This window comes from Arvicanthis niloticus, chromosome 5, assembly GCF_011762505.2.
Source record: "Arvicanthis niloticus isolate mArvNil1 chromosome 5, mArvNil1.pat.X, whole genome shotgun sequence".
NCBI classification, from domain to species: Eukaryota; Metazoa; Chordata; class Mammalia; order Rodentia; family Muridae; genus Arvicanthis; species Arvicanthis niloticus.
In genome coordinates, this window is record NC_047662.1 from 41651352 (window position 1) to 41678353 (window position 27002).

At 40.5% G+C, this 27002-nt stretch overlaps 2 protein-coding genes across 17 annotated transcripts in view; one reads left to right on the plus strand and one right to left on the minus strand.

Annotated features, from left to right (window-relative positions):
* Positions 1-27002, minus strand: part of Txndc12 (thioredoxin domain containing 12) — a 77309-nt gene that overhangs the window by 17492 nt on the left and 32815 nt on the right. For 3 of the 12 annotated variants that reach the window (XR_013110523.1, XR_013110521.1, XR_013110520.1), the window contains one exon: positions 16521-17271. The exons of 6 other annotated variants lie outside the window; for them this stretch is intronic. Coding sequence is in view for 1 of the 6 variants with exons in the window: in XM_034501778.2 (XP_034357669.1) it covers positions 6713-6803 (91 nt within the window). In the remaining 5 variants the exon portion in view is untranslated. Of the gene's footprint in view, positions 1-6712; positions 6902-16520; positions 17272-27002 lie in introns of those variants that run through there. 3 more of the 12 variants (XM_034501778.2, XM_076934493.1, XR_013110522.1) reach the window with 3 other exon arrangements.
* On the plus strand, positions 6973-25971 carry Btf3l4 (basic transcription factor 3 like 4). 5 transcript variants are annotated; one of them, XM_076934497.1, is made up of 7 exons: positions 7947-8044; positions 8969-9095; positions 11031-11097; positions 15553-15666; positions 23002-23203; positions 24071-24130; positions 25530-25971. In XM_076934497.1, exons 3-7 carry the CDS (start codon positions 11044-11046, stop codon positions 25574-25576), a joined length of 477 nt encoding a protein of 158 aa, XP_076790612.1. In that variant the 5' UTR covers positions 7947-8044; positions 8969-9095; positions 11031-11043; the 3' UTR covers positions 25577-25971. The 5 variants fall into 5 exon arrangements, with proteins under 5 accessions (XP_034357673.1, XP_034357676.1, XP_034357674.1 ...); XM_034501782.2 differs by lacking the exons at positions 7947-8044; positions 8969-9095 and adding an exon at positions 6973-6994; XM_034501785.2 differs by lacking the exons at positions 7947-8044; positions 8969-9095 and adding an exon at positions 7294-7343.

Here is a 27002-nt window from a genome sequence, read left to right on the forward strand (position 1 = left end):
GCACACACCTGGTGTACCTGGGGGCAGCAGATGAGTGAGAGCAGGCCAGTAGAATTGCTTGTATATTAACAGGGTTAGGGGTTCCAGGTTTGGAGCCTAACATTATCTACTTGAGCTAGGGCAACTTACTAGTAGTTACACCACTGAGGAATGACTCCTTCTCCTCCAGAAACCGTTCATTAAGTTACATACCTATTGAAGGACTGAGCATGGCAAACATGGCACCAACAGGTTTTGCTTTTTATCTTTCTTCCCTTGCTAAACCATAGATACTGTTCCTAAAGCTGGTCCCCAAGGTCTACTCCCTTACTTAGTTACTTCCTCCCCCAGCTATCAAAGTATTTAAATTAAGTCGTCAGAAGCCCCCTTTGGCTATCTTAACTAACAATCAACACAGACCAACTCACCCTAGTGGGGCTTCTCCTTCCCATTATAAACTGCCTTTTGTCTGTGAGCCTTTGTCTCCTCTTTATCCAGGAGCAGTTCTTTGTCCCTCTAGGGTAGTATCCCTCTCTTGCCTTGGGCCCTTTCTCTTCTCTTTTGTCCTCATCTCCTTCCTGTCTTTGTCCCTTATTCCCCACCCTTTGTCCCTCTGGGGCAAATAGATCTCCTTTGTGCTGAGGGTGTGTCCAGTGTCAATTCTGGTCCTTTTACCCATAGCTCCTCATGGAGGATGAGGGCCTTGTGAAACCCTTGTGCAGGAGCCACAGCTGCTGTGAGTTCATTGTCACATCAACAGCTCTGTCACATCCAGAAGACAGCCATTCATAGCACTTCTTCCCATCCTCCGGGTTTTATTCGTTTTGCCACCTCTTCTGTGACATTCCTTATATCTGCTATTATTATATGAGTACAGCATATTATACAAGCCAACTCGGGTTACCTTAACAATAATTCCTCTCTCTAGATCTCCACTTTTTCAAGACTCAAATAGGTATAATAATTGTCTCTCAAAAGGTTACTGCTCAATAGCAAACAAAACAGAAAAATGTTAACGCAGTCTCAGGGTATGAACATCAGTATGGAGTAGCTTTTCTTTTCTTTACAGTTGAGGCTCCAAGAAACCAGTCAGCTACATCAGGTCTTCTCACTGCTAAAAAACTAACCTGGGGTTTAACATCTAGCCTTGTGCTCTCCTGCCCACCCTCCCTTCCTTCCTGCTTGTTTTTCAAGAGTTGGTTTCTCTGTGTAGCCCTGGCTATCCTAGAACTTGCTTTGTAGACCAGGCAGAGATCCGCTTTGCCTCTGCCTCCTGTGTGCTGGGATTAAAGGCATTGTGCCACCACAGCTTGACACCTTATGCTTTTTCAATCACTGTATTTGTCTTTCAGAAATTTATTTCCCCCACATGAACTAAAATCTAATTGTTATCAATGTTCTCTCAAAGGGAAATAAAAGCTCCCTCCTGTTAACACACAGGAGCAGTGTCCAAACCAACTACTACCATTTTTCAATCTCAACAGCATAGGCTGCTAGCAGCCATCAGGGAGGGGGTGTCATTTACCTAAGACCAAAGTTTGATTCTGAAGGGTGAATAACAGGGTGATGTTGGGAGGACCCAGGTGCCGGGTGACCGGAAGGTGCTCAACGTGTCTGTCATCACTTTATTCACAGGCCTAAAACCTGGACAACTGGCCACATGCCCAACTGAGAAGCCCACCCACAAAACAATGAAATCCCAGAGAAGCAGACTTTCAGGGTGGACTCACTACTATAGCAGAAATCCCTCCACAAACACAAAGGAAACCAACGTCAGATGAACAAGCAAAGGTGAGGTCACCCACCCCAAAAGCAAATAATCTGCTATCATGTGGCAAACTGGTGACAGTATTAGACTCTCCTGTTAAACCACTAGAGAAAAATAAAGGGTTCCAGGTCCCCAGTGCAGCTCACTCCCCAAACCTTCTTAGGGGGAAACATTCCCCATGTTTGGACTCCAAGGTAGTTAATGATGAATAATTACTGTGAGTTCACCACCACAGAGCCATAAACTGCTAAACAACAACAAAACAATTAATCAAAGTAAGATAGAAAATCATCAGAAGCAACAGAATTAGACCCTGAGGACTTTAGGGACAAGGCTTAACAACCACAGAATTAAAAAAACAAACAGAAACGACACTTGATGTGTTTAGAGAAATACCACTTAAATTCACAGAATCACAAATTAAACTGTCAAGTCTAAACCAGAAAAGGTGGCACACATTTGCAATCCCATCATTCAAGAAACAGAGATAAGAGGATCATGAGTTTAGGGCTATGCTTCGAGTCATACTAAGTTTTGAGTTTTGAGGACAGCCCAGGATTCATTCAATTCTCTTCTCAAATCAAACAACCAAACAAACAAAAGCAAGGGCAGGAGAGCCATCTCGGACAATAAAGTGCTTACATGAGGACTTGAGTTGAGCTCCAGAACCCACCTGACATGGGCTGTGATACCAGCAAGCTATTTTGTGATACTACAGCACTGACAGATGCAGGTTGTGAGAGTCTGAACTGTGCACAATGTCTCTCCCTGCAGATGCTGAGGTTCTCACACTCAGTACGGCTGTGTTTGAGGATGTCGTCTTTAAAGAGCTAATAAAGTTGGCCAGAATTAATATTAATATATTCTCTCTCTCTTTCTCTCTCTCTTTCTCTCTCTCTCCCATCCTCTTTCTCCCTGCATGTATGTCTATTTGAGGGTATCAGAAGCCCTAAAACTGGAGTTATACACAAGAGTGAGTGCCATGTGGTGCCTCCCATGTGCTGGGATTAAAGGCATTCACCATCACCATCCAGCTAGATTTTTTTTTTTTTTAAAAAACATAGCATTTTTTTTTACAATGTGTTTACAGGTATTAATTTATTTATCCTCAGAATAACCTTATGGTGTACTAACTCTATCCTTCCTCCTTACAGATAAGGAAACTGACGTTAAAGAGCTTGCCTAGGGATCCATTGCCCGTGAGAGGCAGAGCTAGAACTAGATCGGAGGTGGTTGCCTTTATAGTTAGACCCATTCACTACACTTCGCTGGGTCACTAACAACAGCTAAAGATGAAGGAAGGAGTACACCTTGAGAACCTGACTCCAGCTACAGAACACCCGGGGGTGGGGGTAGAGGTTGGGGGGGAAAGGTTGTTGCTTTGTTTTTGTTTTTCCCTTTCCTCTTGAACGATAACTTAGACAGGTAGTTTTAAGCACCTATTCTCCTGGCCACAGCTGCCCAGAACCTTTGCAGACAGTTCAGTTTCGTAAGGTGTCATCTGCAAGGCAGTTTATGCCAGCCAGCTGCAAAGGAAGCTAAAGGCTCCCACGTCAATAGCTCTCTATTCCTACCCAAGAAGATGTTTAAAATAGGAAAAGCCAGTTCTAAACACAGTATTTATGTCAATGTCCAAGTTCTTCTTCATAAAGATTATTTTAAAGATATCAGAGAAGCGTCACCCCCACGCTCCAGCTGGTGAAACCTAAATAAGGAAAGGTCAAATGTCAGAACTGGCAGCCAGGCCTGAGTTAGGCAACACTGTACCTGGAAGGTAGAGTAACAATGTAACCAAGTGATGTCTCTGTCAGAAAGTGGCCTTTCTACCATCTGTGCAAATGTTAAATATAGCTAACAAAAATATCTGTCTCATGAAGTGATGGTGGCTGTAAACAGGACATGGAGCGTAAGTGTTACTGTGCCAACTTTGAATTCCAGAGACTGAAGTCATCTATTTCTATTATAGGCAGGAGAGCACATGAATGGCCTCTTTCTAGATTCTGCATTGGAGGCCAGAGTATGCACTGGGTAAAGACATGGGCTCTGGGATTCATCTTCCTGCTCTCTACTTACTAGTTAACTCCCAATGTTTCATTTTAAACTCTTCATCTGTGAAATGGGATGATAATAAAAATATTACCCAACTCATAGTTACTATGTATGAAAAAGCCCACAGATCAGTGCCTGGAAGCTAGCAGAGCAGAAGTGAATGCTAGTGATCACACTTCTTTCCAGGTGATAAAGTTTAAACTTCTAGTCTACTGAGAACAATGAACATGTTTTCAGACACCGGAATGTTAGGGCTGCCAGGCTCTTAGGACGCATTTCTAGTTCAACTCTCACTTAGTAAATGGTCACCAGGGAAGACCAGAGCTGGCTAAATGGCCTGACCAAGATTAAAATCGAGGCCTAATAATTCCAGTCTAGTGCACACTACTCCATACCAATGTACTTCCTCTTCATAATGAAAACTGCTAGGGGAAGGTAGGAAAGGTTACTCATTGTTTCCTCTCTGCAAACAACCAAGGTATCTTCTGGAAAGAGTTAGAGCTACTTAGACATTTTGGAAGAACCATCACTCATCACAATTTTCAGAAATTCCTGACTCAGGTAGGACTTTTCACTTTTTTTAGGTGGGGTGAGTATATTTCATATGTCCAAAGAATACACACTCGATACATAAAACAAACACTTAAAATGACATTAATTCCCTTTTAGAAACAAGTATTCCTCAATGGGAGAAATAATAACAATATTTTACTTACTAGATATTTTTCAAGTGTGTGACGTGGTATTTGCTTCTTGACTTTTCATTCAATTATCACACACTAGCTCTCCCAATTGAGTTCCCTGGAATGCAGAGACACACTTGCCTGCTTCTACCTCAAGTCCTGGGATTCAAGTCTTCAATATATTTTGGAATTGTTTATTAGGCAATGATGCTAACTGAACAACATAGAACTTACTGCCTGACAAAGAACTGATTGATACTCACATAACACTTCATAATGTTATATGCACTCAACACAGTCGATTGAGCAGGGTATTTTACGTGTTGAGTGTCTGAGGTAACAATCATACCCATTTTGCAGCTGAGGAACCAAGGCTGTGAGAGATGAAGCTGTTTGTCACAGGCATCTTGTTTGGTCACTGGCAGAACACACTGAACCTCAGCTCTGCACACAGCCTAGCATCCCAGTCTCCCTCTGCCCATACAGTTGTATTCTACACATCCAGCGGCCTGTTCTACAGTCAGATCATTAGTATTTGGAATATTTTGACTTAATAGGACCCACTTTGCAGTTTTTAGCGCTTCCTTCACAGGCAGAAACCCACACATCACTTTAGAAAAACTTTTTCTCAAAAGAAAAAAGAAATAAAAGCTTTTTCTGATCTTCCTAATTCAAGTAAATGCCAGCTCCTTTCCCTCCTCAGCCTTTCTACTTCCCAGTCTACCACAGTATTATGTAAGCTGAAATTCTTTTATTAATTGGTCATGGATCTATGCTACTTTTCACTCTTTTTCTGACTTAAATATACGCCCAATGAAAGCAAGAACCTTGTCTCTAGTACAAGTCAATGATCAAAACATGGTTGATGATCAAAAATCAATACTGAACCGAGGTGACTCCATTAGGTCCATGGAATTTCCACTCAGTCTCATTGCCTACCAATGAACGTAAAAATAGAGCATTAAAAACAAACAAACAAAACAAACAAACTCTGGAGAAATAAATGGGCCAGTGGTTAAGAGAGCGCTGCTCTCTGGTAGACTCTAGTTCAGTTCCCGTGTTAGACAGCTCACAACTGCCTGTAACGCAAGCACCAGGGGCACTGACACCCTCTTCTGGCCTCCTCCGACCACACATTTACCTACACACACACACACACACACACACACACACACACACAGAGAGAGAGAGAGAGAGAGAGAGAGAGACACGTGCATATACACAAAACAATAAATCTTTGAAAAATAGAAACAGCATGATTGGACCTAGAGATGTCTCAGAAGATAAGAACAGTCGTGAAAACAACTTTAGTAACCACATAAAAGCCTGGCATGGCAACTCATGCATGTAACACTGAAAATTAGGGCTAGGGTCCCATGAGCTCACTGGCTAACTCCTCTAGCCTAAATGGTGAACTCAAATTCAATGAGACTGTTTTATAAGGTGGAGAACAAGCAGAAGAGGAAAACACCCAACATCCTCCTCTGGCCTAGTCATGTGTATCGTGCACCAAAACACACGTGGGCACATACCACACTTAAACACACACCAGCAGCAGCAGAAGAATCCCATACAGTAAGGTCAGAACACAAGATATTCAAAGCAGGGTTGGGATTCATTTAGACTCACCCAGTTAGTCAATTCGGCTGCCCCACCCCCCCAAAAAGAACTGATGAGAAGGTATTCAAGTTTAGAAAAAGGGAGGTAGGTAATACACGGAGTTGGGGTTCATACTTCCTAACCTTCATTCATAACCACACTAGCTGAGCCACACCAAAAACAACTGTTGATCTAGCAAAAGGTCTAGCCTTCATTTGGCTCTTTCTTCTGCATCTCTTGGGGGAATCGGGAACCGGGTCTTGAGGGATAGAGAGAAATGTGGTGAGATATCAGACTCAAGCGACTATCTAATACACGGGTCACCAGCGACCCTTTTTCTTCTGGAGAAAAGGTGACGGTTCCTGGAGGCGTCCCAAGCGCCTAACACGACACCTAAATGAATTCTTAAAACAACCTAGTCTTAATTTAAGGGCCATATCTTCCCAAACCCAAGAATTAAGAGCGCCCTCAAGTACAACTTCCTTGTACTCCCGACCCCAAGAAATCCCCAAAAGCAGTTGGGGAAGATAAAAAGGAATCTGAAGTGGCCTAAGGTACAGCGAAAAAAGAAAGAAAAGTGTTAAGACAAGGAGGAGGCCCGGGGTCCGAAAAGATGACAAGAACAAGGTCTGACCCTTTCCAAGCCCAGTGCGTCCGTCTGAAGAAGTGATGAGGAGCAGGAAACTGAAGCTCAGCAAACAGGTGGCTCCGAAACGACGCGACATCTCCACGGAGGTAGTTGCACAGAGCCACCGGATTGAGGGAACACAGGATTTCCAGCAGAAGCTCTGCTCTGCCCCCTTATCGCCGCTCAGCCCAACCCCTCGGATTCCCAGATTTTTTTTCTCTCCAAACACTGAAGGAAGTGATGTTAGACGGATGTGGGCGGTGCCTCGGGGGTCCGCTTAGGAATGGGGTAAGTTTAAAGGTGCAGATCACGTAGAGGGATGGGGGAGTACATTTCGAGTTTGCTTTCCCTAAATCATGGATGTTCAGGCCTAGGGACAAAGCCGGATGAGGTGGACCGAAGTGGTGGGGGCTGGGGAGAGATTCGGGAAAACCGTTGTTAATTACGTCTGACCTCCAGCCTAGCCCCTCCCTCCAATGGACCACTAACACTTAAATATTCAAAATGCAAATTATTATCTGTGAGATCAGCCTATCACAATAGAGGGCTTGGAATTTCCCGCCCCCTTGCACAAATTAAAATACCGGACAACAGTATTTCATTGTTAGATTTCTGTTTGGGATTCTGAAGACACCCGGTAAGCCCGTTTTACTGTGCGCGCGTCTGTGTCTTGCAGGCATGCACTTTGGAGGAGTGCTGGACCCTTTTTTCCCACTCGCATCCGCAGGTCTTTCACTCAGGCATGATGCAACCAACTGACATAAGCTCCAAGAAAATCATGCTTGGGGCCTTTTATTGCACAACTGACGAGGTAGTCCGGGGGAACTGGGACAAAAGTCACTGCAAACGGGTAAAGTGTAAAGCTTTCCGTTAAGGCTGTTGCGTTTTGCCGTGGGTCGAGTTACTACCTAACAAGTCAACATTCCCGACTTTCCCTCCTGACTGGAGTCCATTAGAGCTTAATGCTTAGTGAAGGACATCCAAAGTGTACACCCAAACTAGAGCCCACACCACCTTTCTGTTAAGTCCAAGACAAAAGGTAAGCGCAGACACAATGGGACGCAGAGGGGACCGCCACCTCCTCCAGGAAGCAGCGCAGGCCCCTCACCCGCCGCCAATCAGAATTATGGGGTGCGCGAGGCAGGCTGGGCTTTGTAGTTGGGAGGCGCGCGGTTGCCGTACCCACCCCCACCCCACCTCCCGCGGTCGAGGCGGGGCCGTGCGTCACGTGGGCCTCTCCCGCCGCCGCCGCTGCCGCCGCGGTCTTTCTCTGTCTCAGCTGAGGCAGCCATCTTGCTCTTGCCGCGTGCTGGTGTTGGAGGACCCTCCCCGCTGCAGGTGAGACCCCCGGCGGGCCCGCCACCCCACGGCCTCCGGCCGCTGCGCACGGTCTCCCCCCGCCCTCCCCTCTAGACACCCGCCGTCCGCTCCGGCTGCCACTTCCGCCGTGGCGCGGCGAGTGGGGGCGGAGGCGGCCGGCGGGGCCTGTCGGTTACGGGCGGCGCAGCTGGGGGTCGGCACCTGAGGGAAGGTCCCCAGCACCACCGCCCGCTGTGGAGGAACCGGGCCCGGGCTCTGGCCACGCAGGTCCAGACCCAGGAGGGTAGAACCCTCCTCGTCCCAGCACTCATTATTCACAACAACAGTGTCAGACGCTTTGAGCAGCAGATCTGTTGTCATCTCTTTTGCGCCTCCCCATCTTTAGATAGGGAAACTGAGGTTAACACCCGGCCACCAAGCTCTTGGGGCCGAACTAGGTTGCAGCGCTCTTCACTTTTTAATGGCAGTGTTTGTTTACAAGTCTCTTGATTTTTGAGACAGTTACCCATCCTTATAACCTCATCACCCTGCCTGATGACTGATCGCCAGGCACAGTGTTAACACAGCTGGTGAATGGCGGTTTCAACTTCCGTTCCCACGTTCTTTCATTATACCTAATTAGTGGTCCTCTGGAAGAATGGTAACAATAGTTACCAACTACTGAGGAGCTTACTTGAACTTGATAATCTATGCTTTAGCCTTCAACCCAGTAAAGTATGTGATAGTATGCTTTTCTTAATGCGGGAGAAACAAAACACAAGTACAAAGAAGTTAAATACCTTTCCAAAGCTCTAAGTGGTAAAACCTCACATAAAAAGTCAGGACTGAAAGTTCAAATTATTTTTATCTTTGTGTAAACATGATGTGTATGAAAGTACCTGGATGCTTATAACTTGGGCATTCAATAAATATTGATTCATTTCTTTATACTCTTTTCGGAAGTCCTTGAGAAAAGTGCAGAAAAGATTTCTTGGATATTCGACCCAGTGATCATGTGGCCCTTGAAAGTCATTTCTCCCTTAGGGACACAGAAAGGAACTTTCCAGTCCTTCATTTTCTGTTAAACTAGGTAGGCGACTAACAATTTTGTTTATAATAATTTATGCCCTGCTGCACTAACAGGTATCCCGAGATGACCTCACACATAAAACATGAATGACCGGTACATTAAAGATACCAAATAGGGATTAAACCAGGTGACCTTTGAGGTCACAGACTGAGTCTAAATTTCTTTCCTGTTTGAATCCTACACAGCCCAACTTGCTGTTGAACAAAAGGCCATATTTCTCCCCCATGCTGCTTTAAGCTTCTAGATTCCTTAAAATTACACCTTTTCCCTAAAGTACTCCTTAGGAATAAGATTTCTTAATTCTATTATACTGACCACCTGGAATGGAATTATTCCTTCATCTCCACCATAAGAAAGAGTTAATTTGGGTTTTGCTTTTGCTTCAAATAAGTCTGGACTTTTTGTCTTATCTTTCCAACTGCCATCTCTTTTCTTTAGGATTGTTACCTAAAATGCAGACTAGTCACAAAGGGCTTGTCCTGTGCTTAGTTTTAATATTCTCTCCTGACCTCCTTTTTGCAAGAAATTCCTTAAGTGGTGTGTTATTTCACTATAAGTTCATGGCTATAGTTCTTTGATGAAAATAAATATTAGTTCTTTTATGGATGTTTGAATGCAAGATTTAGGTTTATATCGGCATATTTAAGTCTACTGCACAGCTAAGATTGGCACTCACCTAAGACTGTTTGGATTCTGCACACCACTCCCATACAAGAGTTTTACCTGCTTGACCATTGTGATACAGTGTTGAACAAAGTGAGAAGCCATAGGTTCTAATTTTTATTTGTGAAATGGATTCAGCCTTACAGCAGTGATATATACAGGTCAGTTCCTTAAGTTCAATATCAGTACAAAATGGTTAGTAATTTACATGATTTTGATTCTTTTATTTTTCTTTCAAATGTAAAAAAAAAAGTATCCTCATCTGAATGATGCAATTACAAGGTTAGAATTAGCAAAAAAAAGTTTAGTAATAGCCTATTCCCTTTTTCCTTCCTTCATATCTCAGTAACGATCTGTTAAGCCACAGAACAAGTCAAACAAGATTGTTAAATTAACTTTTATTTGTTCTTAGAGCACGGTATGTTGTTTTCCACAACAGGAGTGTCACTGTCCAGGCTAGAATTCATGATTTTAGAATGTCCTTAGCATCTTCAAAAGTCAAAATTTGCATAGCTTATTTTTTTTTTGGCTTGCCCCACCAACTTAATGTAACCAAGATACATCTTTGTCAACTTGTACAGTGAGACATTTTACCTCAGATGCAATATCTTGTTAAGTGTGACATACTCTTTATCAGTACAAGGTCCAGAATGAACTGGATGCCGCAGAATCAGCAAGTATTTGGAAATCTGGTAGTTTCCCACTATTAGCATATCTGACCTTGAATAGAGGACGTGACTTACTTGTTTGTTGACAGCCTGGTAGCCCATTATTTACTTTCTTCTTTACCTAGCCTTTTTTTTGTGTGTCATATTTATTCTTTATAAGAAATATAGAATGTGATTCCAGAGAAAATGATCTATTTGAAGATTTTTGCTAATAACATTTGGTAACTGTTCTCTGCTGTGAAAGCTTTGCAAGAAAAAGCCTGCTTGCCTGAAGAGATTTCATAATTGGCTAGGTTTTTCTGAATGCCAGAGAACTGAGTCATGTATTAAGAATGGATCTTTAAGTAGGCAACTTTGAATCCCATTCATTTGCTATTTGTATATTTGGCTCCCATGTGGTATTTCATTTTTTTTTTTTTAAATAGGTTTGTGAAGCTAGAACAAGTTACCACTATATATTAAGAATAGAGACAGTATTGATATGACCATGATGTTAATGGATATTACATTAACTCAGTGAAGCAAAGGTATTGTTTGTATAAATAATTCTTTAACTTGGTAAAACAGTGAATTTAACAAATCTGTTTCCCCCCCCCCCCCCCAGATTTACCAGCAGCATGAATCAAGAAAAGTTAGCCAAACTTCAAGCTCAGGTCCGGATAGGGGGCAAGGTGAGTGTGGTGTAAGACAAACTAGTAGGAGAGCATGTGATTATGGGATAATGTCACTTCTGTGTACTTGTGGTTGTGGAGTCCAGAATCTTTTCAGTGATTAAAACTAGTCCACATTCCTGTTTGACAGGCATTTGTCTAGATCTAAAGCAGGTAACTAGAAGATGCTTCTCTCTGATGGTGCCATGAAAATAGACTCTTTTGTTTGAATCCTCACCTTGTTATTTTGGTGTGTGTGTCTTTGTGTGTACAAACGTATGTGGGCATTTGAGCATATGAAGTGCACATGCATGTGGAGGCCCAAGGTTGATGTGGGGTGGAGTTTTTGCCATTCATTCTCGTTATATATTAAGGCAGAATCTTGCCAGCTGCTTCCAAGGGTTTTTTCTGTTTTCCATCTCCCACATGCAGGGTTTACAGGGGCCACCACACCTGCCTGGCTCTTATGTGGGTTCTGGGGATCCAGACTGGCTCTCGTGCTTGTGCTTCTCTAACTGAGTCAACTCCCCAACCTCTAAGTCCTAATCTGGACCATCTGCTTATGTGACATGAATAAGTTTCCTAGTCATGGTAAACTTCCATTATTTTCCTCTGCAAAATACAAATAATCATAAAAGATGCTTCTAAAAATTAGAGCATTGTTTATAAACACCTAACATGGTATCTGACACAATGTGAATAGTTAATAAATGGTAGCAATTATGTCTCTCATTTAGGGAATGATAGATACTAGGGTTACCTTATCTTGATTAAATGTAGCTACCAAGTAGTTAGTTTCATAAGTAGTTTTAACTGGGAATGTTTGAAGTGAATATACAATATACATCTTGTAGATTGCCAGTTTTTCCTCCCAAATTCCTACTTTTTCTTTCATGCTGATGAACATGAACATAAGTTTTCGTATTCCACATACTTTAAAGCCTCATGAAGTTGTGAGCACCCAAACCTTTTGTTTTCCCTTTATTTGTGGCCCAAGGCTCAAGGAGAATACTGTACCCTCATCTTTGCACACTGCAATGTTTGCAAAAAGAGAAAGAACAATACTTACTTCATATATGGATTGATATGTAGAACGAGCAAATAGGACAATATGGAACAGGTTTTTACCATGCTTTACATTGATCATAACCACAGCTTTTGAGCTCTTGAGCGTAGACATAGAGGGAGAAGGAAAGAAGTGACTAGTACTTTTCCTCTGATAAAGTTGGATGATGACAGTATCAATGCATATTAACACTGTTAGCCACAGTGGTCACATTGTGGCACATGCAAAACTAGAGGTTTGTAACAACCAGATAAGACCTGGAAGGGACTGATGACCCCCATCACAATTAAATTTATTCATCTATTTAGTGTGTGTATGTGTGCATTTATATGTGTATATACATGTATGTATGCTTATAGACACATGGCATGTATGGGGGCCATAGGTAAGCATTATATATCTTCTGTTGCTCACTACCTTATATTTATTTGTGCATGCATACACACACACACACACACACATGATGTGTACACAGAGAGAGATCTGAGCACAACTTGCAGGAGTCAATTCTCACCTTCCACCATGTGGGTTGTGGGGATTGAACATGTGGGTTGTGGGGATTGAACTAAAGTTGACAGGCTTCAATTTGCTGAGCCATCTCACCAGACCCACCTTAAATTTTGAGATGGTTTCTCACTGAACCTGAAGCTTGCCCATTTAGCTAGACTGGCTGGTGAGTAAGCTTCTAGAATCCTTCTGTCTCCACCTTCTGATGTGGTTACTGGTGTACACTTACATCCCTACTTTTTATGTTGGTTGCCCATACTCAGTTCCGTATGTTTGACACAAGCACTTGACTTACTGAGTCATATCCTCAGCCCCATAATTATCTATTTTTAATGTAGTGGTTGGTACATGCATGAATTTATCTACTGTTAACTGGATACCTAATTTGTACCAGGCATAGTAAATAAACAAGTTTCTTGCTTTTGACATTGACGTAGTTCAACATAGAAGAGAGTCATGCTCATAAGTACAATGAAGAATAGCAAGTATTGTAATGAAGAACAAAGTGTTTTATTTAGGAGAGTCATGCGGGGATTTAAAGGATAAATAAGAATCTAATCACTAGACCAACAAATGAAAGGGTTAGTGAGAGGTAGGCTAACATGGGGAATATCATTTGCCTGTGTGCCTTTGCACATAGGGTGCTGAGAAAACAAAATTCCAGGGCTCTGCAGGCAGAGTCAGTTGGATCTCTGAGTTTGAGGCCAGCCTCACTGTTTTAGAACTGGTGGCAGTGTGAAAAATGGGATCAAATAGAGAACAGTTTCTATTTGACTGTTGCTTACAACTAAAGATGGGTGTGGGGAAATGAAGGGCATAGAGAAGAATTGAGGGTTTCCCGGGCTTTTATTTAATGTGGGACTGTGGTGTTGCCAACTATAAAATCTAGGAGATAAGGAAGATTTGTGGATTGTTATGTCTATAGACATGTTGAACTTTTTTTTTTGTTTGTTTGAGGTGGGGGACAGAATCTCACTCTAAAGTCCATGCCTCTCAGGAATTTGATGTTGACTAGACTAGCCTCAGACTTTTAAGCAGTCCTGCCTCTCTGCATTTTTGCATGCCGGGATTATAGTAACTTAGTTGAAGTACCTGAGGACCCTTTCAGTAGAGTAGCTCAGCATGGTGGCACACCCTGTAATCACAGCACTCTGGATTGCAGACTGCCTCACTAGATAGCAAGACACTGTCTCAAAACAGAAATGTAGAGCAAGCAATTAAACTAGCCCTGAGTTAGGAATGCTTCACAAGTAAATGACCATCGATGTAAATAATGATCTGTTACAACTGAATGTCACCAGAGCTTTTGTCTCCCAGTGAGATTGCTGAGAGAACCTCAGCTTCCTTCTGTAAGTTCCTGAGGACCTCTGCAGGAGCTATCAAGAGACTAAAGACCCTGTTGGCTCTTTGTCACTCCTTATTTCAGAAACTTAAACACTTTTGGTAGTATTTCAGCTCTAATGTTGGTTACATTTTTAAAAACTGACCCAGAAAATTAATCCATTTTTTAAAATAAATATATATATGTACACACACACATATGTATATATACATATATATATACACACGTGTATATATATACATGTGTATACACGTGTGTATATATATGTATATATACGTATACATACACATATATATTGTGTGTGTATGTCTCTGTGTCTGCTAGAAGACACAGAAACTAGAAAAGGACATTGGGTCCCCTGAAGCTGGAGTTCTGGGCAATTGTGAGTTGTCTGACATGGGTGCTAGGATTTGAACTGATTAGGATTTGAACAGCAACAAGTGTTCTTAACCACTGAGCAAAACACCACTCTATTTCTAGTTTCTAGTTATCAATAAAGAAGTGAACTTTTTCTGACTTAGTAAATAGTTATAATTTTTAACTTCAGGCCAAAATCCTGACTTATCATCATATATCACATCTAACTCATCCGAAGTTATTTTGTCTCATGACATTCTGACCATCCTCAGGTACTACCACAACTCTCACCATACTTGTGCACCAGCCCCCTGGCTGGTCTCATTATAGCCTCCATGTCCAATTTTCATGTAGCAATCTTAGATAGAAGTAAACAGGTCAGATAAAGTCCATGTCAGTAGTTTCCTATTGCAATGAGAATAAAATTGAGCATTGTGAGATTCTAATCTGTGGTGTGGCCCTTGTATGCCTGTCTGGTTTCATTTCCTTCTCCCTTCCTCTTTATTCACTCTGCTCTGGCCGCATGGGCACTCCTCTCTGTCTAGAAGACAAGTTCCATCTTGTTTGGTTCTGCTTGGATCCTTCCTTCCTAATTGTGGGTCTCATTTAATCTAGGAAGACAGCGCTTTGTTCTTTTAGCATTCTGATTTGTTTTGTGTTTTGTTTGTTTCATATCTTTACCCTGTTTGAAATGATCTAATTTTTTTAAGTACTTGTTGACATTTTTCTTTTGTTATAATATAGGAACTTAAGTAAAATCTTGATGCTTTCATTTTTGGATTTTTAGTCTCTGGAATACTCACTAATAGGGATTTAATTTTCAATATGTAATAGTTCCTGAGATTTTGGACCATCCTTAGATTTTATTGGCAGGGGCTGACAGGGAATCTATGAAAGTACACAATGCTTGAAAGTTGTTATAAGGCTTACAAGATGGTCTTAGGGTTATAAATTCTGTTCTATTAACAAACAGTATTTGAAACTATCATCTATTGAAATGATAAAATCTAGACATTGAAAAGAAGTAATAACTGACTACAACTGCCCTTTAGTTGTTGGCTATATATCACAACTCTGTGTGGTCTTGTTAATCACTGCCGTTTGGTTAGTTTTTCCAGTGTGGATTTTAGATTGTGGCCAGGAGGATATGGTTGCTGTAACCAGTTGTTACGTTCAGTAACACCTCTGTCTGATTATTTCCTAGGGGACAGCTCGCAGGAAGAAGAAGGTGGTACATAGGACAGCTACTGCTGATGACAAAAAGCTTCAGAGTTCACTAAAGAAACTGGCTGTGAACAATATAGCTGGTATTGAAGAGGTATGAGCACTTTGAAAACCCAAATTATAGAGAAATAGCATGTGCACAGTTCTTTTGACTTTTCACATTAAAACACCAGCTTGGAAGTCTCTAATACTTGATGTGCATGTCTCTGAAAGAGTGCAGTGGTTGGATCTGCTTTTGGATGATGACTTTAGAAGGCAGTTAAGGGCAGGTGTTTCTTCACTTTCAGGCCTAAGTATTTGCATGCATGACAGTTATGAAACTGCTCTTAAACTTCAGTGTAAATTAAGATTTCTTTTTCTGTTTTGCTTTGTTTCTGTGCACCACTCTGTATGCTGGGCTGGCCTCTAACTTATGATCTTGCCTCCTTAGTGTTGGTATTTAACAGAGTGTGTGGCCTGCTGCTTAGCGTGTTGTTTCAAGTTGTTTTTTTCTAATGATGTAGAGGTAAAGCCCAGTATTTCCTCAAGTGAGACTTTTATTTTTACCATAAATTCATCTTTCTGTACTATCAAGTCTCTATTACTTCATCCAAAAACATCTAGCAGTAGTTATATATGGATTTGATTCCCTCCTTGTCTTTCTTTCCTATTTTTATTATTTATTTTGGTATTTTCAAGACAGTGTCTCACTATGTAGCCTTAGCTGTCCTAGAACTCACTATGTAGACCGGGCTAGCCTTGAACTCAGAGATCTGCTGTCTTTGCCTCCCAAGTGCTGGCACTAAAGGCTATTTTTTTAAGCAATTGTCTCACTGGATAGTTGCTTGTTCCTCCATAGTTCTGTGATTACACTCATCTGGTTGGGTTTATTAAGATTCTTTCAAAAATGATAATTTTTAAAAGTCTATTATTTTTCTCATTGCTTTGACAAAATACTTGACCAAAGCATCATGAAGGAAGAGTTTATTTGGCTCCCAATTTGAGAGTGCAATCCATCATGGTGAGGAAAGCCAGGGCCATATTGACTGGGTCTCACTGTGTAGCCTTGGCTATCCTGGAACTTACTATGTAGACCAGGCTAGTCTTAAACTCAGAGATCTCCGTACCTCTCCCTCCAGAATGCTGGATTTAAGGCATGTATTATCCCACCTGACTATCACTGAGGTTCTTAGTAGATAAATGCTGATAATATTATCATCCCAGAGACAAGGCATGAAATGGCAGAATGCTCCACATGCATGCACATGCAAATGACTAAAATTAACTTCCTTTAAATCTACCTTCACAATCAGTATTGATAAAGTCATAGAAAATACACGACATATACATTTTCTCCTTTCAGCTCAAGGTGACAACATTCTTAGATTAAAAAAAATATGTATTCATGATAGAGAGCTGCTGATGTGGGAAATCAAAGGAAATGTTTTAAAAGTTGGTAATCTTCTACTGTGTGGATTCTAGGAGTCTTACTCAGGTCATTAGGCTTGGCAGCAAGCATCTTCACCTGCTGAGCTTTCTTACTGGCCCCAAAACTTTTATATATCTTCATTGACCTCAAATTTCAGAGAGGCTGGGTGTGGTGGTACATGCCTTTAATCTCAACGTTTGGTGGGGTAGAGGAGGGCAGAAACAAGCAGATCCCTGATTTTGAGGCTTGCCTGGTCTTCAGGGCAGCAAGGACTACACAGAGAAATCCTGTCTTTGAAAAAAAAAAAAAAAAATCAGATAGTCTCACTTATGGATATAGTAGAGAAAATAGACATCCCAAAACCTAATTTTGACTTCTCTTGGAGGATAAAGTACTTGCCAGTGTACCTGAGTCCTTGGGATTAATTGTAACAATACTAGGAATATTTATTACCCTAAGTAAGAGCCACAACTTAGTAGTAAGTTACAAGAGACACAAACTTGAGTAATACCAAAGCTAACATAATTTAAGTGTTTACGAAATGTATAGCTCTACTACTTTTCTATTCTCCAACCTATTCTTCTGTCCACCCTTAACCCTACTGAGATTTTGGAGCAGAGAGTCCTTTTTCAGTTCTCTAGTGCTCTGTGGGATGCGTCACAGTATCCCTGGCCTCTGTCCACTAATTGCTGGTAACACTCCCAACACTGTAGTGCTAACAGTCAAACATGTCCCTGAGCTGGCTGTCTTGGTCCATCCCTATAATTCCAGCCCTTGGGAGTTTGCACCCTAGTACAAGTTCATACCAGTTTTGGCTGAATGGAAAGACCCTGTCTCAAAAACAGTCACTGCCACGGTAAAAAAAAAAAAAAAAGAAAGAAAGAAAGAAAGAAAAAAGAAAAAAAATTACTTCTAAATATTGTGAGATGATTCTTTGAAGGAAAGAAAAAAATTACTGTTGGCTGAGAAACATTTGTATATAGAGAAAAAAAGTCTATTTTCCTTTTTGTATAGGTTAATTTGTGTGTGGGGGGGTTTTTTTTTTTTTTTTCATTTTTATTTTATGTAGATTAGTGTTTTGCCTACATGTGTGTCTGTTAGATTCCTCTGGAACTGGAGTTACAGGCAGTTATGAGCTGCCATGTGGTTGCTGGGAATTGAATGTAGGTCCTCTGGAAAAGCAGCCAGTGCTCTTAACCACTTAGCTATTTCTCCAGCCCCAATATTTTTTTAGAACATTTATTCATTTTTATTTTACATGTATGCATGTTTTGTCTGCAGCATCTCTGTTCACCACATGCATACCTGGTGCCCAGGGAGGTCTTAAGAGAGGGCATTAGATACCCCAAAACTAGATTTATGGGTGGTTGTGAGCCACAATGTGGATGCCGGGAACTGAACCCAGGTCTTCTGGTAGAGTAACAAGTGCTGTTAACCATTGAGCCATTTCCCCAGTCCATGTTTTGTTTTGTGAGATACGGTCTCATTATATAGCCCAGGTTAGCCTTAAGCTTTCAGTAGTCTTTCTACCTCAGCTTCCTCAGCTGGGATTTTAAGTGTAGACTACCGCATCCTGCTTTTTGTTGTTGACTTTATCCATGTAGTATCTTCAAGGACATGTATTTCTAAATGCTTGTTTTTGTTCAAATTTAGAAGAGTTTATAGATGTTTGTCTTATCTTAGCCTCCAGAGTGCTGTGTGTGTAATGTTATGTGTACATGTGTGTGGAGGTTCATGTGTTCTATCATTCTCTGCCTTACTCCTTTGAAACAGGGTATCTTACTGAATCTGGAGCTAGGCCAGCAGACAGCAAGCCCCTGCAATCCTCATGCCTCCCTCTTTCCCCCAAGTGTTAGGACTACAGGCAGCAGTGTACTTACTCCCAGCTTTCTCTACGGGTTTTGGGGATTTGAACTCAGGTTTTGCCGGGCGGTGGTGGCGCACGCCTTTAATCCCAGCACTTGGGAGGCAGAGGCAGGTGGATTTCTGAGTTCGAGGCCAGCCTGGTCTACAGAGTGAGTTCCAGGACAGCCAGGACTACACAGAGAAACCCTGTCTCGAAAAACCAAAAAAAAAAAAAAAAGAACTCAGGTTTTAATGCTTGTACAGTAAGTGATCTTCTCACCTAGCCATCTTTCTAGCTCCTGTGGTCCTTCAAATTACAAGTTATTAAAATAATTTTTCATAATGAAATAAGGACACAGTAATTTTTCTTTTTGGAGGTATTGGAAATTCAACCCTCTATTACTGAGCTACATCTTCAGACCTAGTTAGTAATTGTTAAACTACCATCATACTTACAATGCTGTGCTTTCTGTGGCCATGGTTCTGTTGCAGCTGACCTTGTCATACTGAAAGGGCTTAATGACAGTCAACACTTACTGCATGTCTACTGCATACTAACCATTTTGCCAGAGGTGGTACAGAAAGTATTATTCATAGCCTCTGTCATTTCTAAGTCACAGTCATGTGGGAAACTAATTAGACAGCTAGCCATATAAATACAAGTTACTCCATTTCAGCTTCATAGCACCTGATGAGCTGTTAGTTACAAATCAAAGAGCTAGTGCTAGAGTTTCACCAGCCCCTGGCGCCATACCTAACAAGGACTGAAATTCTAGATTTGAACTAAGGAATGTTAAAAACCAGAGATGATACTATGTTAAGATAGCTGGCTTTTGAGCTTGTCAGTTGTACTTTGTTAATTTAGCCTTTTCTCTCCTCTGTCCCTTCCACATTACCTCCCCACCCTTAAAACAGCTAATGCCCCCAAATAATGTCAGTTTCTCTTATGGCCTGGAAGAGAAGCCCAACAAGAAAGAATATTCATAAATGCATTGGTTTTGATCCTATGTTGGCTTCTTGTAGCCAGTGAGGTGTATATCCTCCACATAGCTATAATGTTTTTCTTTTCCATTTGACCTATATTCTGAGACAAGTAATTGATAAGCTTGCATAGAATTGGATTTTTCTAAACAAATGAATGTTTTTAAAAAAGAGAATGGCATAGTAGACAGGAAACCAAACAGTCGAGAAACTCTAGTTCAAGTATTTAGTTCATATTCAGTTCACACTTGGCCAGCTGTTTGTCCTTGAGTATATTGTTTACTCAATAATACTGTCCTCTATATTTACTTCTCTAGCATAAAGAACAATATAGATTTCAAATCAATTATGACATTAATGTTTATAAGTCAAGAATGTCTCAAATTCTCTAGTGTCACTTTTCATGCCCAGAAGTGTTTATAGAAATTCTTTATTGAGCCTTGTGATTTGGAGAACACCACCGAACAATTCTCCCTTTATTCTTGTCTCTTAGTAAACCCTGGGACTTGAGCAGATCCAAGGCACCCCCTTTCATACCCATTGCTAGCCTCCCAGACCTCCCTGGATTTTAGCCACTTTAACATTTAACTTTTCTACCAAAGCTGCAGTTATTTTCAGAATAATATAATTTATCTTCGAAAATTTGCTGTACATTGAGTTATGGTGCAGTTTGTTTAAAGCAGCAGTATTGAACCCTTACTGTGTATGATACACTTCAAAGAACCCAAAGAACCTTAAATACACATATTGCATAATATACAATTTTAATCCCGGCACTTCTGAGGCAGAGGCTAGTAGATTTCTGTAAATTCAAGGCCAGGAAAGACTACAAAGTGATATTGTCTCAGAACAAACAAAACAAAACATAAAAAGATCCTTAAGTATAATCCTTCTCCAGTGCTGAGAAAAGGAAGGATATAAGATTAAATAGTGATTTTTTTTTTTTGTCACACCCACACACCAAAAAAAAAAAAAAAAAAAAAAAAAAAAACAAACAACAAAAAAATAGAAGTGATTTGTGGAGTTATTTTATAATTTCCAGGAATCTATCTGTAATTTCTCTGCTTACAGTATTGCTGAAACTTTGAATCCCTTTCTCCCCTCCTTCCCTGTGCTGATGGTGGTGGTGACCCCTGTGAAGAAGAGAAGCCACTTGCCACTGACATTGAGAGCACAAAGACAAGGACAGTTCTGTACCTTTAATTAGTTAAGTGTTAACACTCCTGACCTTTTATATAATAAGCAGATAGTGCCAAGGTGACTTTTAGAATGGAATCAACCTCACGGTGAAATAACATTGTTTACACATTTAACTTGTGTAAATGAGACCATACCAACCATAAAAAAAAATGCAGAAAGGAAATACATGAGAGAGAAATAGCAGTTTAATTGCATGTATTCACTCTCCTGTTTCTGTAAGTCCCAAGACAGCAGAATAAATTAATATGAAATAATCAATTCAGATTGGTAAAAGCTAAAGAAATCATGGCAGGATGATGTTGAAGAACTCCCAGTTATTAACAAAACCTGTTCTGGTGGGTAAGTGTGTAGAACTTTGTCTGCAGAAATTAATGAAGGTGGCTGAGAAGAAATATTTAAGAATTAGAGGAAACTGTCAGGCCTGTTGGTGCAAATCTGTAGTCCCAGATACTTCAGAAGCCTGAGGCAGGAGGATCACAATTCAAGGCCAGCCTGGAAACTTAATTTATCTGAATAGCTCAGTGGTTAAGAGCACTGACTGCTCTTCCAGAGGATCTGAATTCAATTCCCAGAACCCAATGGCAGCCCACAACTGTCTGTAACTCCAGTTCCAGAGGACCTGACACCCTCACACAGACATTCATGCAAATAACAATGCACATAAAGTAAAAGTTTAAAAGGTTAAAAAAAAAATCAATCTCAAAAAGTAAAGAGCTGGGATGAACTCAGCTCAGCACCTGGAATAATACCCCAGAGGTACAAAACAAACCAGCAACACACCTTAGCCCCAGCTCACCTGAGAACAACATCACAAGATCCCCGTGTCTGATGTAAAAAGTGTGTGTGTGTGTGTGTGTATATTTATTAGAGTGGGCAAGATGCTCTTCAAAAGCCTAGTGACATGAGTTAGATCCTGAGAACCCCACAGGTAGAAGAAAGAAGAAGTGACTCTACAGTGCTGCTTTTGTGCACAGTGCTCCACATGTGCAGTCCCCATCCTGCCATGTGTGATGATAGAAATAATAAATAAAAGTTAAAAAGGAAGCTGGCAGTAGTGGTGCACACCTTTAATCTCAGCACTAAGGAAGCAGAGGCAGGCAGAGCTTGCCGCCAGCCTGGTCTACAAAGTGAGTTCTGGGAGAGCCAGGGCTACTCTGAGAAATTCTATCTTGAGAAATGGGGAGAGGGAGGAGAGGGAGGGGGAGGGGGAGGAGAAAGAGAGAGAGAGAGAGAGAGAGAGAGAGAGAGAGAGAGAGAGAGAGAGAGAGAACGAACGAACTGACAAGCTTCCTGTAAAGAATAACATGACAGGCTGGGAGAGGTGGTGGCTCAAGAGTTAGGAGTGCTTAGTGATTTTGCCAAAATCCAAGTTTGGTTCCCAGTATCCAGATAGTAGCTCACTGCTGTGCGGTGATGGCTTAAGCCTTTAATCCCAGCACTTGGAAAGCAGAGGCAGGTGGATTTCTGAGTTCGAGGCCAGCCTGGTCTACAGAGTGAGTTGTTTCAGTTCCAGGGCACCCAATGAGTTTTTTAAACCTCTGGCAGCTCCTATACACATGTAGTGCATATGTACAGGATTAAAACAAAACAAAAACCATTTTGACATATGCCTTTATTCCCAGCACTCAGAGACAAGCAGAGTTCTAGGCCAGGCAAAGATGCAGTGCGAGATTCTATTCAAAAGAAAAAAAAAAAAAGAATAACAGTAAAAACTAGGTTGAAATTTTGGTAAATTTAATGAGCATTCAAAGAAATAAAATGCTTGACTAATTAAATTTCTGTGTCATATTTGTGAATTTTTCGGTGGTTATTTTTACCACATACTTTTCCCGCCTTCCATTTTGTCTTGCTACCCCACTGATTTTGTTTTAGTAACTAATTAGTACTTTAGGATTGCTACTATGTAAGATGCCATAATTGATGCAACTGCTTTTTTTAGAGATGATTTTAGTTGAATCTAGCATATGAAATACATTGTTTTCTGTGCCCGTACAGGTGAACATGATTAAAGACGATGGAACAGTTATTCATTTCAACAATCCCAAAGTCCAAGCTTCACTCTCCGCTAACACCTTTGCAATTACTGGTCATGCAGAAGCCAAACCAATCACAGAAATGCTTCCTGGAATATTAAGTCAGCTTGGTGCAGACAGCTTGACGAGCCTTAGAAAGTTAGCTGAGCAGTTCCCACGACAAGGTATGTGTTTCAGTTCAGTACCTTTCCCTCTTCTCTGCTATTATTGAGAATAATTTTTAAAGCATCCCATCTGGAACTAGGGCTGTAGCTCACTTGACAGAGTCCTTGTACAATATGTATAACGTTCTGGTTCAATCCCCACCAGTACTGGGTGTGATGGCACACACTTGTATTTCCAGCAGAAGTTGAGGGTTATCCTCAGTTGTATAGGGAATTTGAGGTCAGCCTGTACCAGAGACTGTTTAAAAAATAAATAACAAAAGGTGTTTTACTTAAACTGAGAGTATTTTCCTCAGTAGGTAATTCTTTTAGTTTTTATAATACCATTTGTATGCTTCATAAAACTTGTAGTTTTCTACAGACTATTCAGATATAGTATTGTCAATTGCTACTATGCTTCTATGATTACCATCATAAATTTGGTAATCATCAATTCTGAATTTTCAGGTTGGTTTCGATTTCATGCATGTCTTATTGCCTCTAATCATCAGATCTCAGTAGTCGTGGTCATACTGCACAGCTAGATACTTAGATAAGTAGTAAAGAAGTCTCAAATATTTTTTTAGTTGGAAAATAATAAAGGATACCAAAGGAGAATATCTTTGTTCAGGCTTGTCAAATTCTACATTTTGCATGTAACTTTTACCTTTACTGCACATTGGAATTGCTAGCTATAGTTTATATATTTAATTCAAGTTAAAATTTTATTGTTTTTAGTGTTGGTTAAGCAAAAAAAAAAAATAGTGAATTTTATATTGGCTGTATTCAACAGCCGTATGAGGTTTAGACAAAGAGAAGATAAGTATTAGAGGTGTTTTGTGATGTTCTTTGTTCTCAGTGACTAATATTCAAATAAACTTTTTGTAGTATTGGATAGTAAAGCACCCAAACCAGAAGACATTGATGAAGAGGATGATGATGTTCCAGGTAAAGGACATTTTCTCGGTGTTAAAATTCATCTCAGACCAGTGAGACTATTCTAGTAAAGATGCTTGGTGCCAGGTCTGACATCTTGACCCTGGGACCCGTACAGTAGGAGAGAACCAGCAATGCAAGTTGTCCTCTGACATGCACATGCACACATATATACACAAATGGAACACACACATAAAATATAGTGTAACTTTTAAAACTAAGAAAAAATGATTTCTCTTCTTTCACTTACTGCATAGATGACTTTCAGAATTTTTTTTTTTTTTTTTGACTGAATTTCAATTGATTTAGAGTGAGATGGATAGTGCTAGGTTTCTAGCTAGGTATTAGCCGGCATAGAAGACCCTGGAGATGGACCCTAATCAGCCTATAAAACCAAGGACTGGAACTTCATGTCAGAAAAATGTCCCTTAAGTCCTATCTCTGCCATTACATAATACTATCTAAACCTGCTTCTAGGAATGCTAAACCTTATAAAGATTACTGTATAGCAGAGGCTGTCTGATAAAAGAACAAAGACATACTATTGCCTTCTATTTGTGTCAAACTAAACAGGCCTGTCACTCACCTGAACAGAACAAAGACCCTCAAGAAAAACTGTTTGTTCTGGGGACTTGAGAAATAGTAGACCGCCTGCCTAATATGCACTCTGGGTCACACTTACCCCTTGAGTGTATGCTCTACTTTATTACAAATGTATTTGCCTGTCTTTTATGCTCTTTCTTTGTGTTCTATCTAAATTCTTTAGACAGAGATTACAAAGACCAGGGAATCCAGTACAAAGACCAGGGAATCCAGACTGAGATCCCCATGATAGGATATACATGAATACAGAAGTCCCTTCTTCATTCAGAACTTAGGATCAGAAAATATTCCACAAAACTCTGTTGCTTGCATGTATTAAATTGAAATCACTATGATTATCAGTATATATTGTTATTGCTTAAAGTTTTTTTGCGGGGGGGTGGGGGGGGGCTAGAGAAATGACTCAGCAATTAAGAGCACTGGCTTCTTTTCCTGAGGACCTGGATTCAGTTTCCAGCATTCATATGATGGCTCAAAGCCTTCTGTAATACAAGTTCCAGGGGATCCAACACCCTCTCTTGGTCTTGAACTGCATGCTCACACACAGACATACATTCTAGCACAACACCTATATACATAGAATAATTTTTAAAAATTGTTGGCATTATAACTGACATAAAGTATTATTTACCTTAGTTATTTTTGCATACATTTTTAAAAGCCATTTCCTTAAGATTGCTGTTTTGTAGAAGTCATTATTGCTGAAATGCACTGGCTGTCATCTTTTCTGCTGTCTGACTGACTGTAGTTGCAACTGTTTTGACTCATTTGTATGTTATTTATTTTTTTTCTTTCTTCTTTTTGTCAGATCTTGTAGAAAATTTTGATGAAGCATCGAAAAATGAAGCTAACTAAAATCCTCTGGGTTTTGGAAGCTGGCATGGACTAGATTTAACAATCAGCTCTGTTGTTCCAAAGTTTTACAGACATGGAGAACATCACCTGTTATTAGTTCAGTAATATAAATATTTTGTATATTAATGATGCTGTTTGCTCAGCATTTCTCGGTCATTTGATTTTGCATTTTGCACTTCTTTCCAGGATCTATCTTCCCAGGATCTATTCTTTTGGTCAAAATATGAAGTATTGGTACAGTTTGAGGGTGGTTTTTGTTTTGGGGGGGGGGACTTTTGGTGTGTATGTATATGTATGTGTGTGGGTATGTGTGTACACAGTGGACAGCAGATTGGATAACAGTTATATCTATCCTATTCCTTCCCCCAATAGAAATAAAGCAAATCTTTACATTTGTTACTTTTTTTTTTTCTAACAAACACTGCACATAATTGATGAAAAGTGAGTATCTCTGATTTCAGAGCTGAGGAGATTCCTTCTGTTAGAAGTTTGGTGTTAATTTGTTGAATTAACTTCAATATTTTTATACATTTCTCTGGGTTGAAAATGTCCTGAAATATTTTGCCACAAGATCTGCCAGAGTCACAAGTCAGGCACCTTTGCGGCTACCTTAGACTCACTTCCCTAATCAGACCCATAAAATGTCCTTTTTTAGCTTTCTTCCTGGTGCCCTGCCTCCCTGCATATTGGTCTTTAAAGGACTGGTCAGCCTTTCATATTGCTCTTCTCTTCTGCCTAGCTTGAGACAGAAGTTTTCCATATAGAATTGAGAGCGTGCCTAATTCTTCTTTCTGTTCCTCACCTTGAGGAACAACGCCATCTTCAATGTTATATTTCCCTTCACATTTATAGTTGGTAGAGTTCAAACTGGACTTGCTAGCATGTGCTTGCTAAATAACTTTATACTCAGCTTATCCTGTTTCCTAGTTGTTCTTGGTAGCAGGTGCAGGAGTGCCTCTTTTTCAGTAAGGCTGAAGCTGGAAATGTCCTTTTGAATGAAAAGAACACGTAGGCCACATTATCTCCTGGCATAAATAGGCATTCTTTGAAATGGCACTGGCTGCAGGAGAATTTCTTCAGGCACTTTCCTATTCTTGGGCTTGAACTTACCTCTGAGTAGATCTAATTGATTGTAGCTGCTTTTAACACCCTCCTGCATGCTTAGACTAATGCTTCGAGGGAACAGTGGTAAAACACAGTATTTGTTTGTTTACCTTCTGTCAGAGAACTTGGAGGTAAGTTATATTCATTCACTCAGGTTTTCCTCTTGCTGTTCTGACAAAAGCTTGTGTTTTGACATATCAGCATTTATTATAGCCAATATTTTAGGATAAGTTTTAAAGAATCTGTTGTTTTCTGGCCCATCACCAAACTAACTGCAGCTTAATCTTGAGCATGCCAACTTTTGTTTCAAGCTAGATATCTT